Genomic DNA, 14,535 nt, shown 5'->3' with positions numbered 1-14,535 from the left:
GAGGTGTGAATTTAAAAAAAATATCAGCTTATAGGGTATGATAAGACGGAACTCTTTTATATTTACAGTTCATTCATAGGACATTTAGCGTCAAAAATAAAAATTAAAGACTTAAAAGGCCTTTTCTGAGATCTTGAAGTGATCTTGTTGCTGTTTTCTTAAAGAAAAAAAAAAACAAACAATCGAATTTAATAAAAATATCACCTAACAGAGAATGACAAAATGAAACTTTTCTTATACTTACAGTTTATTCGTATGGCGTTTAGTTTCAGAGACAAAAATTGATAACTTGGCAGACCACTTTCCTGAAATTCAATTTTTTCAACGAACTTCTAACTTTGCAATTTTTATTTTCGAAACTAAGCATCCTATGAATAAACTGTGAATATAAAAAAAGTTTCGTCTCATCGTCCCCTGTAATCTGACATTGTTTAACCCTTTGCACTCGGCACTGTTTCGGACGTTACCTACCAGCAACTCGACGCCATTTTTTTGCGAAAACGTACACCCTGGAAACGTGATATTATACAGTACAATTTTAGAATCAGCTAAGGCATTGAAATGAAATTTGGTTTATATGTATTTGTGGACATTGAAGAACGCATATTTACAAAAACAATCAAAATTTAGAGAGATCTTTACTATTCAACGCTTCGATACGAACTGTGTTCTTGTAAAATCTTTTCTCAGTTTTCGGATTTCTTTATTATCTTATCAAGTTTCCCTATATCATTGAGCCATACACGTGTACCTTTGCTCCACTAATTCTACATATTGTTCAATGAATTAGAGAAGTGTATAGATCGTGGTGAACGCACTCCACCCGTTCTTTTTCGACGTGTAAAACCGGTTGATTTTTTAATCATGCATCTTGATAATTTTATCATATTTTGATTTGTTTGTTGTACCACTTTAATAGAAAACTACAGGAAAACATGTGTTTCTTAAAAAATTGCGGGGGAATAAGTTCATTCCCTGTAATCGCTAATAAACTTTGATGTCCCGTCAGAGGAGACAACCGAATGCAAAGGGTTAAAAATTGATTTAACAAATACAAACATTTCTCTGAGCCAATTTCTCGAGGGCATATATAATACGTCCTTTGCAGTCAAAGGGTTAAGAGTGGTTTCTGCATCGTTGAATTAAACACATCAATTCTTTCTTTTTCATTTTGGAAAGTATGTACTTTTAAGAATGCACAGTTCAAAATTCTTTAAAAAGCAATAAAACTAGCAGACTTATGAGAGGAAGATACAGGTAGAGATCGTTTTGCCTCTAATCTTTCAACTCAATGATCCGACTCTAAAACACATATTTCTATCGGTAAAATCTATTGAAATTACAAGTTGTTTAGCAAACTGCAAATCTAAATTTATATTTTATTTCTAAGCACAGAAGAGACCACTTTAACAATAAATATTTATTATAGGGATGCAAAACATTTGTTTGAGAAAAAACGAGATTGCATGTTTTATTATGTTTACGAGTGTGTTCATTTCAGGTGCGGCGAAAGGTTTCGAAAGAAGAGTTTTCCAATCCCGATGACACCGATGATATGCCGAACAAACGATGCTCCAGTGTAAGTTTTACGATCAGTATACAGGGTGTCCCAAAACTCGGGAAGGAGTCGGAAATGGGGGGTAGCTGAGACGATTCTGAACAACAATTTCCTTTGCAAAAATGTCGGATGGGGCTTCGTTAAGGAGATATTAAGCGAAAACCCCGACCAATCAGAGCGCACGTAGACCGTTCGAGCGGCCGTGGTAGCGTAGGCTACGCGCTGGCGACCGCGCTTGCACGCGAACAAGTGACTCGACGTGCATCGAAGCATCGACCTAGCGCGTAGCCTTCGCTACCGCGGCCGCCCCAACGGTCTACGCGCGCTCTGATTGGTCGGGGTTTTCTCTTAATATCTCTTTAACGAAGCCCCATCCGACATTTTTGCAAAGGAAATTGTTGTTCAGAATCGTCTCAGCTACCCCCCCCCCCCCATTTCTGACTCCTCCCCGACTTTTGGGACACCCTGTATTATCAGCTTTAGTCTAGTACCGATACTGTTCGTACGGAACAGATTTACGAAGACTTTTCTCGGTAAGAATCCTACGTAGAATTTAAGCGGGGACTACAAGTAATATTAACTGAAATGTTTTCTTGGTAGTAAGATATGAACTGATAGCAATCGTTTTTATTGAAACTAAATGGAAGGACAAATCGAGTTTGATAGCTAGAAAAATTTGTTAAATTGTACTTACATACAGATAAAATTAATTTTTACGAATTTATACGTCGTGTACAATTTATTTTAATAATTTTGCACGCAAATATGCTTTATACTGATGTACTTAACTTTCAGTATCTACTAATATTCACATTACTCGAAACACATTGATCATTCACTGATTCTAAATGATCATCTTCTTCTACAATCTTTTCTATCGTTAAATTAATCTATCTTTATTTTATATATCTTCTACATCGATTCATATATCTGTTACACTCATTTTTAAATGAATAATAACTACCTGAATAATTTGCTTACTTTTAGCGATAGAAAAAAAAGTATCGAACAAGAGTTATTTGATTTCGAGGGGCACGTAACGTGGTGCCGATACCTTTTTTATCGGTGGATGTGTAGAGGAGATATAAAGGTTGACTGTCCTTTTTTTTTTAATAAAATGATACAGTTTCTTATACACATTTTGGTAGAGCGTTTCAAGACGAATACAATGATCTATAGTTGAAGATCATTCAACTATATACAGGCTAACTATATCTACAGATTGATCGACTAAGAAATATTATAGTAAATGGCCGGCACGTTCTTCTAATTTAACACCCATGAATTTTTATTTATGCGAAAAGTTAAAACAGCAAGTATACAGCAAAATGCCAACAACCAGAGAAGACATGAAGGAGCTTGGATTGCAGTTGATCTACATGAAGTTAATTGTGCAATGTTTTCTACATTAACACGTTATAGAAAATGCATCCAAGTTCAAGGTCATCATTTTGAACACTTGCTGTAGCAGTGAGTACGCAAATAAGAATATTAATGAAATATTTGAAGAACGCCTTGAAACAATTTATTTTTAATTCAGTCAGCCTGGGTAACCTTGAATGACTTTCATATAGAGGTCATTGTATTCGTCTTGATACACTTTATCAGAATGCGTATTAGAAACTATATCATTCCATTTAAAAAAACAGAGTCGACCTTCATATCACTTCTACGCTTCTACCGATAAAAAAGTTATTACGACCACGTTCTATCGCTAAAAGTGAACGAATTATTCAGGCGACCTGTTTTAAATGCTTCACTCTGTATAGTAGCACTAATGGTTTCACCTACTAAATAGAACCATACTTGACCACCTTAACATTAAACTAAAATTTCTTTTCGTCAAATACTTGCGCAAAACTTCTAAAATAACCTAACATCTTTATAATGCAAGAAAGTTATCGATTCCTCTTCGAGTAGCCACGAGAAATCGTCTACTTATGATTCTCGTATTGATAAATAATCGGTGTTGCTCGTTTTCAAACATTATACCAGACGCTGCTGCTTCTTTCTTACAGCACTTGTCACCCGAGGTGAGTCCATTAAGTACAAGATCATCGAGATACAGTCCCAGAGAGAGCGAAAGCGAACCAACGCCAGCCCTTCCACGGAAAACTGGTGACTCTTGTTCCGCATCCCAAAGGATACGAGACGCGATTACAAGGACTAGGAGGGAATCGAACAGCAGCACTAGATACGAGAGCAGTGGCAGTGAGAGTGTGAGGTGTGTGCAATTTAAATAATGAAAATATATGAATGGCGTGTAATTTAAATCGCGAGGTGTGTCCACTCCTTAAACCGTTTTTGGGCAATAATGGAAAAGGGCACTGTGATTAGTAGACTGCGGATCTTTATGGATTTATAGGAAATTAGAATGTGCACGAAACTAAAAACTGCAAATAATATGCAAGAATATAAAAAAGAGTGAAAGAAAAGTTCATGTTATAATATTTGCAGAATAAAATAAATTCCAATTTAGGTTCAATTTTTGTAGGCACGTTCGCGAAGATTTTATTTTGCGTAAAGATCCACAGTCTAGTGATTAGATTCCCATGAACTTTATTTCTGTAAAGAACCAAAAATTCATCAACGCGCATCAATTACCAAACTCCCTCGTAAATGAGTTTTCTGTCATGATCAGTTTCATTGAGTTTTATTCGTGATCGGGTCGAATTAACCCATTCACTGCCAACTACGAGATCTCCCGTAGTTTAAATTGATTACAATTACTCAAGGGATAAGTTTATAGCCTTTTGAGTCACGAATTATTGCAAAAGGAGATTAAAAAGTTTCTTTTTAAACCAACAAATTTAATATCGCTTTCTATTATCAAAGTAATAACCTAGATTACGCATCTATATTAAATGTTGGCGATCAAGGCAAAACGCTTTATATTTGCCTGACAGTGAATGGGTTAAGCTCTCCTGTTCATTGATTCAGGGTACAAGCGATGGTGATTGGTTTTTCCTAAATGATTGGCGTTTCTTTCTTCGGAGGAATGAATATTAAAACACGGAGTGGGAAAGGGATAACGGCGTTGTCGTTTTCTTACAATTGCCTTTGAAATTGACTAATTGAAATGAGTTTGGGTCGTTCGCGCGGCACCTCGACGGGTAAACAGCTCGAAATTTTATTAAGCATCGTAAATTACACTTTCGGCCTCTAATAAAATCTTTACTTAGCAGACTAGGACTAATAAACGAGTCCTGTATTATTATAGGTATTCCGTAGTATTATAAGTTCTTACAATTTTGTCCTGTAACGGTATTCTCATTCAACAGCTTAACCTGAACAAAAGTACACTGCAAATGGTTACACGGTGAATTTAGTTTTTAACTGAAAAGGTTTCTTCGTATTCTGTTCAATTGTTTTATACGCCGTTTTATCGTGGGCAATCAAGTTTTACGCTTTATGGCTAATAGGTATAGTTCGTTTGGGATCAGCTTCAATTTCAGTCAACGATAGATCCTCTCCAAGCTCAACAAGTTTCCTAGATTCGTAGTAAGAGTAGCATTGTTATACTTTCCAAACTCGAAAAGCATCGAATGTCTAATATAGAACTTATTCGGACTTTATTACTCTTATATTCTCATAAGATTTTTAATCTATATTTAAGTAATATATAGATTTCATTACATTGAGTCATTGTCAATAGACGGACCTATTTAAAAAATTCGAAACAATTGACATTTCTTATGGGTACCTCTAATATTTATATGTTTCGATCCTCTGGTTCGATACCATTTTCGGAAGTAAACAATGCATGAATTCGAATATGTAGTGACTTTTGTCAATTTTTTCAATAATTTTCAATACAATTTGATTGGGAAGAAACTACAACGCAGCGCAAATTAAGCATACATATTTACTACAATACATGACATTATTTCATACGAAGTATATAACACTATGCAGAGATAACTGATTCTCTCGTTGATATCTCCGAGAATAATAAATTCCAGAAAAAACTTGCTTGAAGATAAGCATAAACAAGAATGAAGTAATCTTAATCTAGTATTATTATATATTAAGTTCACAACGATCGACGATTACTTAATTTTTTTCTGATTTCTTTTATACAGACTCCAAAAGTAAAATAATGTCAATACGGGGTCTCTCTATAGAATTTACCATAACTTAATTGAGCCGTTCACTGCACAAATCGATTAACTCCACTTTTTGAAAAATCTTAAACGTAAGTGTCGAAGCACTTTGCATAGTCATAACTTTTTTGATTCATAGTATTATAAATTTCCTGAATTATAAAGATTAACACTGTTAAACAACTAAACTTTTTTGGCCATTAAATAATAAATAATTTATTTTAGAGGCCATTTTTATCGCATTTCGCAACTTTTCGTTTTATGGAGTTAATCGATTTGTGCAATGTACTGGCCAATTGTATCGTGTGTGAGCTTCTCGTTTATTAATTTTCGTTGATTAGATTAAGCGAGACGGGTCTTCATGGGTACGTGGAACTAGCAAGAAAAGTGAAGTTCTTCGGTGGAAACGGAAGTGGTGGCCCCATACCATCGACGATCGGAAGTGACGAAGTAGTGCAACGTGATAGTGCAACAAGTGCAGGGGAAGATGAGCCGCACGACGAAAATCATGGAAGAACAGGTCCCGTTTCATCTCAAGGAAGAACCATGCTACGCAGACGGAGGCAATTTGATGCCCAAGGTACGTCAGCTTAAATTTATATTCGCTTCATTTGCATCGATAACCTAATCCTGAAATTCACTACAAACGCTTCACTTAATTAATGCTCAGAGGCAAATGACCGAAAAACACAATAATTAACACCAAATCTACTTATTGCAATATTTTAATCTTCATGAACTGGGAAGTGACTCGCAAGGACAATTTGATAAAGCTTGGTAAATACAATGATCGTTTGGTTAAAGATTAAAGATAACAACTATAAACATTTGTCATTATTTAATAAACTTCAAGTATTAATCAAAAATATATCATACAATATTGAATATAAAGTATGCTTTGTTAAAACAGAATTAATTATGTTTTTACTTTACTCATACTAGATTGTTCGAATCATTCAAATATTTTAAATTAATTGCATTTGCATCCGGTTATGCTTTCAAGCATTTAATAATTGTATTAATATTCAGAGGCAAAATTTGACTTAAAAACACAATAATTAACACTAAATGTACCATGACTGGTGAAATTACCGTTTTCAAATTTTTGTATACAATTCTTCTATCCAATACATAAATTATATACAATTGTTACGTGCATTATTCAATCTAGTACCACGTGAAATATTTTTGCATTCAATTAAAAAAGTATCTTTAAGACTAGTAATTTGTCCAATCACGATAGAAATAGGTACAACTGAAACATCAATAGGTCTAGTGTTAAATATAAACATAGAAAAAAAGTCAGATAGAACAAATATTTTTAAATACAACGATTACGGTACATGCACTAAGAAACGTTCTTTTGAATACCTTGACACTTGCCACCAGAAAATTTTCTATTTGTCTAAAAAAATTCACAAACATGCACCTTTCTAGGATCGTCCTATGTAAGCTTCACCCCTTAACATATGTATGTATAAGTCGTCGAGAAATGGTCTCAGAAAAATATTTGTATTCGTTGTATCAATTTTTATACTATATCAAATTATAGTGAATGCTGAGACGAAATTTTTTTTGTATTTACAGTTTATTCATAGGATGGTTAGCTTTAAGAATAAAAATTGAGAAGTTAAAAGTTCGATGCTAAAATTGAACTTCAAGGAAAAAAAATATACATGTCGAATTGAATAGCCTCCACCTTTTCGAAGTCGGTTAAAAAGCCTTCTAAATTATCAATTTTTATCTCTGGAACTAAACGTCATATGAATAAACTGTAAATACAAAAAAGTTTAGTTTTCTCATTTTCTATAAAGTGATATTTTTTTTCAAACTCGATTGTTCGACTGTTGTTGTTTTTTAAGACAACTGCAACAGAATCAAACCTCCAGGTTTCAGGAAAAAGGTCTTTTAAGTTGTTAATTTTTATTTTTGAAACTAAACGTCCTATCAATAAACTGTAAAGAAAAAAAAGTTTCGTTTGAACATTCCCTATAAGCTTATATTTTTTTTAAATTCACACCTCTTCGAGTTTCAGTCATAGGGTTAATTACTTTGTCCTTAATTAATTTCTAATTAATATTGTTTCAATTTATTAAAATTATTCACTGTATCAAAGTACATCTCATTGTAACGCAAAAGTCAATCGAGAAATGTGATTGGTACCGATCCCGTGGCACCAGGCACGGGCACATTTGTACTCTAGATTTTTAAAAGGCGCAGCCATAACTAATAGTCGCAGACAGACTAATTATCGTATGAGTGAGTAACATTTCGCTTTCGCGGCCGCCTCCTTGCATTGATGTTTTATATACTCGCGTGCAAGACGGTTAATCGCGTGCTCGCGTGAATGTAAATGAAACTTTAATCCGTTTGTTTCAACATTGTGCCCCCTGGGCACCCGCGCGGGCGTTAATATGTAAATCAAAATGCAACAGATTATTCGCAAAACCATGACTAAATTTTACGATGTTATAAACACGGTTAATGAATAGCGATCGTGTTAAAGATACACATGTTTGTAACGTCCACATAGCGAGATAGAAATTTTAACGAAAGTAGAATCGCTAAATGCGCCTCTTCAGATCAATTATTATAGATTGGACTCTACTTTTCCGATGCAGCGACGGATATTCATGTGCATTCTTTCGTTGCAACAAATTATTTCATCGTTCTCGTGACTATGGTAGATTAGTTGCTACTATGGGAAATTAATATTCATCGCGATGAAATCCCGCTGAGATGATTAATAAATTTTTAAGTAGTTAAGGCTGGACAGTTGGAGCTCTTAAATAATAGGTTCATGTTCAATGATGTTTCACACAAACATTTAAATAAAATCCATAAGAATTTAAGCACAATATAAACTGTTATTGTTGTTATAAAAATAACACATTATTTGAACTTTAAAAAATATTTTACCTTCTCATGGTGTAGTATACGCAAAAAGAAGGTCAGTTTTGAGGATAATTTCACTCGTGAAACTTTACTCACCACACATGAAACGAATATACAGGATATCTACGTATAAGTCCGGACATACGCAGGGTGTCAATTCTACAACAAATTTCCAACAAAAAATTACTCTTAGATATTGTCTTTGTGTCGCCTTATTCTCGAGTATTTTCACTTTTAATTTTTGTTTTGTGTTTTAGACTTGACACTCTTTAAACGGCCATAACTCCACTAAATTAAAATGTAAAAAAAAACCAGTTGTTTTCCTAATTGGGGAGACGCGGGAGTGTCACCAAAAAATACATCAAACCCGATGTCAAGCTAATTTTAAAGTGACAAGTCGATTTTTGTTGAAAAATGTCGATTTTCACCTAAAAACGTCCGCTTTTCTGCATTCAAACGTCATTTTCTCCCTAAAATACCACCGTAGAATTTTTGTTTACAATATCATTCAAAAGCTGAGACTTCGAGGAAGTTTTTCCCGAGGAGTGCCCGCCAAACAACTATGTATTTAAAACCGAAAAACGGATAGAGAAAAAGCCAAATTTTTAAAAATTGTCACAATCTAAAGTTTGACCTAATTTTTCACTTATTAAACCTACGTAATAAATTTTGATTTTGCATCAGAGAGATGGAAAATTTAACGCTCTTTCGAATGGTGTACCGATTTTTAAGTTTGCACTGTAATTTAGTGGAGTTATGGCCGTTTAAAGAATGTCAAGTCGAAATCACAGAAAAAAAATTAAAAGTGTATAAAGGGACACAAAGAAAATGTCTAAGAGTAATTTTTTGTTGGAAATATGTTGTAGAATTGACACCCTGCGTATGACCGGACTTATACGTAGACACCCTGTATATATATAAGAATGAAATCCTGACTGACACATCAATGCTCAGGCTAAACCCTTGAACCTAGAAACCTGAAATTTTGCACAGAAGTTTCCTTTACGATGTATAGAAAGAATAAGAAAGGATATTTTGAATTCAATCCCTAAGGGGATTTTTCTTAGTGAAAAGCTCTGTCACCTATATACGTGGCGTTCATCGTGTTAATCTCGACTGCTTTGTGAGAATATAGAAAAAATTGGTCCATTAGACAATTTTGAACATTTTAGGAATAATTTACAATGTCCCAATCTTGAAAGAAAGATTAATTAGAGTTAACAATATCACCCAACAACGACTCTCATTAAAGTAGATCCTAGGTTTTACTATCGTAGTATCGCGCCCTCCATACTCAAGAATAAAGAGTCAAACAAGAACATGAATCGCATGATGCGGTATTGGACGTGTAGGTAAAGCGGTCGACTGTGGATCCAAAGATCGTGAGTTCTTGAATCTCCGTGGCTTATTAAGCCGACTTCACAGGAGGATGTTACTCGATTCGACATGTATATTTTTTTTTCGTATAGATACTTCTATACTATAATACAATTTGTCGTAAATGTATTTCATGTAACTAAAAGTACTTAAAGTTACCAGAGTATCGAACAACAACGCCATAAGGTTCTCGATGACGATAAGCTCATCGATTATCGAAGCCTTTAGCGTATCGGCTGGTCGGAAACCAGTCAGTATGCTTGATGAAATACGTGGACGACAGAATAATATTATCAGTCTCGTGAACGTAGTGTAACTTCCGTATCAGAGTTCAAACACGAAATCGTCGATAAGAGAAGTGTTATAAAAAATCTCGTGTCGGTAAACGCGTGAAAGGTACATAACGAGTATAAACACGTGACCCGGAACAATACACGTTTGCCAACGGGAACTGAATTTCCAAATAAGGCCAAAGTGACAACATTTCAACTGCGGAAATATTATACGATAACGTTTCCATCGTAGAAACCTAACGTAGCTGGCATTAAAACTACAGAATTTTCACATGTATTTAAAACATTTAATCAGTGTTGACCATATTTAAACTGAGACACTTTTCTTTGACATTTAAACTTTGGTACCAGTACATCCACGACATTTAATCGTCGAAACATATTCGTTTTGACAAGATTTGAATGAGTGGAATCTTTAGAATGACTGTAGTACTTTTGCATTGACAACATCGAAATTGTGGAACCTTAACGTTGAAAGTATTTTAACAGTGCAAGATTTACGTCGGCATTCAGTTTGTGAAATCATAAACGTTGACGATATATATATATACTGTGAGACCATTTTACATTGGGAATATTGGAACTATATATCTTTTATATCAACGACATTTAAGATGTGAAACTTTCAAGTTGACAACATTTAAAATGTGGAACCTTAACATCGACTGCATTTAAACTGTCGAATTTTTGACATTTATATTGTAAAAACCGAACATTAACGACGTATAATTCGTGAAATTTTTACATTAAAGGTCGTTTTGCATCGACAGTATTTAAACTGTGAAATCTTTAACTTGACAACAATGAAATTGTCGGTCCATTAAATCGTGGATATTTAAATCGTGGAACCTGTAAAATGGTAAAATCTGAACTGTACATGTTATTCGTTACGTTTCATAACAAGGAAAGAAATCATTGTATACCTACTCGGACCAAATCCACGATTGTTTTCGTGTGTCCAGTGATTTCGCATGATTCAAGCATGACTGTAGCGCCGAGTCGAATGTAAATCGCATGTTTCACAGCGTAAGATATCCATCCTACCAGTCAGGGGTACGAACATCCTGCAACCATGGACGTGAGAAGAATATGCCAACTATTGACTACGGTCTTCGTGTCCATGTATTTTTTACTCTTCTACGCCGCTGTCGTTGTTGTACTTTACTTTCTGTGGGTGGGGGACCATTCCACGAAGTCCACTCGAAAAGTGCAATAAATATTGTACTAACTTCGGCGACGATTTCGTTTTGGAAAGGAGTCAACGGGAGTCCGCAACTATAGGATTTCTCGCGATCTCTCCAAGTCCAAGTAGCGTACAGTTTAATTATTCAACAATTCGGTTAGATTACGCGATCCTCTTAAGGGATATAAAGGGTTTTCCAAAAGTGTCTTTAGGATTTTGATCTTAACCCTCTATGGACCAAATTGTTTTCTTCTGCAAACGACTTGCAACGCATTTACTATGTTATATCTGGTTCATGGTACTGCCAACCATCATCAATATTGTTATTGGTTATTATCAGAGACATTATACAATTAAGACGTATACATCATCTTGTGAAAAAACTAAAATTATTAGATAGACTGGAAAGTAATGACGTATCTTTTACATTAAATTCAAACAAATTTTTAATTTTCTATTTTTAATCAATTATGTAATCGCCCTCTTTATTAGCAGCCTTTTATCATCAGGTGTGAACAAATTTCAATGCCAGATTGATAAAAATTAATGAGCTGATGAGTGATAAACAAGTATTTAACATTGCAAAAACGACATTACTTTCCAGTTCACCTAATATTTGGTAAAATGTCGATACATTAGCATATGACCTGAAAGTTACACGAGTCCATAGAGGACTAAATGAAATAGATATAGCATATATTAGGCGTAGAAATTAATTCTGTGTCCTTTTAAAGTAAACTTATCGTTTATTTGTAAAGAAAAGCCACACAATTTTTACTTTTCCGTGTGATTTATTGTTATGAAGGTTGGTACTTTAACCCTCTATGGGCCTAATTTTTTTTTCAAATATAAAAAAATTTATGGAATGGAAAATCAACAATTAATATACATATATTATATATATGTATATATATATATATATATATATATATATATATATATAATATATTAATTAATAAACCTATATATGCAGATGAAAACAAAAGTTTCCAGTTTAAACAATTTTATTACAATAAATTCACTTTGTGACTTTCAGGTATCAACAACATTCAATGTTCGAACTTCTGTGTATAAAAACTTAACGTGACAAAATCATGAGTAATAAATGATATACGTAATTAATTTCTACACCTATTATTTTATGCATAAAATAAAATACGTACATATACTCGAAAAAATAATTGTCGATTCGAGGCTCTGAGTCGATCCTCTATAATGCAAGCGCTTCGATTTCTACCGACACACCATTTTGTTTCAAGGCATTTAACTCTTTTAATTATTCAAATACATCAAAAAATGCATTGGAATCGTGCTTTTAAAGTGATCAAATATCAACTATATACTGCAAGAAAATAGCAACAAAAAAAATCGATTCTTTGGAGCAGCATAGTCCCTTAAAATATCAGAGTGGCACGCCTACACAATTTGAATCTCCTCTAATGAATTAGTCGGTTTATCGGATAACGCTCCTGTCGAGCAGAAGAAACAGGAGGGAACTCGATGCCTCGATTGTTTCCTTTTGTGTGGCAGACGCAAATTTTTGTTCTGTAGTATATGTTCGTGGACGGTGAGCAGGCGTAGCGCGGGAGAAGCAGGCGAGCGAGCAGGTGAGACGAAGCGAAGCGGGGCTCAGGGAAACAGCATAGAAATAATAGTATAACAACGTTCTCTGTTTCGCTCTATAGTCCGCTCACCTGCGACGCTTATACAAGGTGTCGCGAACTCCTCCAAGTCGTTGCTTCTACGGTTTCCAGTAGGGCTGGGCCTACAGTAAAACTCCATTTATATGAATCTCTCAGTGAATAAACAGTTCATGCAACCGAGTAGGTTCGTATAATAGGAATTCACCTATCATCCCCACTATTTGCAACTTTTCGCTCAGATAAATGCATTTGGTCATACTTTTAGCTCATTTCTCGGTTTATAGCAATATTTTAATCTTTATGAACTGAGAAGTGCTTGGTAAATACAATGTTCGTTTGGTTAAAGATTAAAGATAACAAGTATAGATATTTGTTATTATTTAATAAACATCAAGTATTAACACATTTGCGACCACTGACATGATTCATGTCACTTTAAATTCTCTGTCTGGTTATGAAAAAATTATGAAAATCGTTTTATTTTATACGCTACATATTTACAATATTGACATTTCACAACATATTTTGTAATTTTTATCTTCCCCCTAACGATACTAATTTGCGACGTCCAGCTTCAAAATCCCATTATTTTCATCAGTATTTAGAAACGTAAAATATCTGCCGGTCGCGAATGTGTTATAATAATAAATATATCATAAAATATTAAATGTAAAGTATGTTTTGTTAGAACAGACGTAATTATTTTCATTTGAAGACTTTCTGATGTTAGACCCTCCAAGTCATTCAAACATTTCAAATTAATTGCATTTGCTTCCGGTTGTGCTTTCAACCATTTAATAATTGCATTTAAAACGCGGAGGGCTTCGATATGTTTAGAATCTATTTCATAGGGAACAGTCTCGAAATGTGCATCTTTCCAGGAATGGAACAAAAAAAAATATGTTTATATGGTCGTTGGTCGAGTGTTCGTGTAATTGGAGTAACGCTTGGCAGCAGTTCAGCTAATAGGAGTTTAGCACTGCTAAATTAGCAGAAGTTCGCTAAATCGGACACTGACGAAAAATCCGTTGCAATAACTGAAGTTCAGATAAACGGAGTTCTACTGTATTCGAATAATTCGAGGAAAAAAAAAGGAAATTTATAAATGATTCGAATAATATATTTCAACAAACCATTAACCAGTACTTAGACTATGGTATATACAGATAAATTTAACCTCTGCAACGTATTTATATTTATTTATGCGTCATTCTTTGGCTCGCGATGCATTGTCAAATTACATAATTAAATTCGGTATCGATGGAATTAAAAATAGTTTATTTAGGTATTCGCATACGTCAGGCATTGTGCAAACTCTCCTATTGCTTGTACAACAAACGATGCACGTACAGTTATTTATTGTAATCGTGAGAATATCATATTCACCGTAAACTAGGGAATTTTTCTCATAACCGTTAAATAAAAAATTATAACGATTGTCTCCGTTGTCACGTCCATCTGTGTAAAGCGATTGCACAGTAAA

General features: G+C 34.2%; 1 protein-coding gene across 3 annotated transcripts in view; it reads left to right on the top strand.

The window, feature by feature from the left end:
- Nucleotides 1-14,535, top strand: part of LOC128888573 (uncharacterized) — a 100,653-nt gene that overhangs the window by 28,023 nt on the left and 58,095 nt on the right. For all 3 annotated transcript variants that reach the window (XM_054145606.1, XM_054145694.1, XM_054145758.1), the window contains exons 6-8: nt 1,502-1,579; nt 3,577-3,782; nt 6,003-6,241. In XM_054145606.1, the coding sequence (XP_054001581.1) occupies nt 1,502-1,579; nt 3,577-3,782; nt 6,003-6,241 (523 nt within the window). The remainder of the gene's footprint in view (nt 1-1,501; nt 1,580-3,576; nt 3,783-6,002; nt 6,242-14,535) is intronic.

This window comes from Hylaeus anthracinus, unplaced genomic scaffold (assembly GCF_026225885.1).
Source record: "Hylaeus anthracinus isolate JK02 unplaced genomic scaffold, UHH_iyHylAnth1.0_haploid 0, whole genome shotgun sequence".
NCBI lineage: Eukaryota > Metazoa > Arthropoda > Insecta > Hymenoptera > Colletidae > Hylaeus > Hylaeus anthracinus.
Note: the sequence above shows the minus strand (reverse complement) of the source record. Positions and strands in the feature narration are given on the sequence as shown.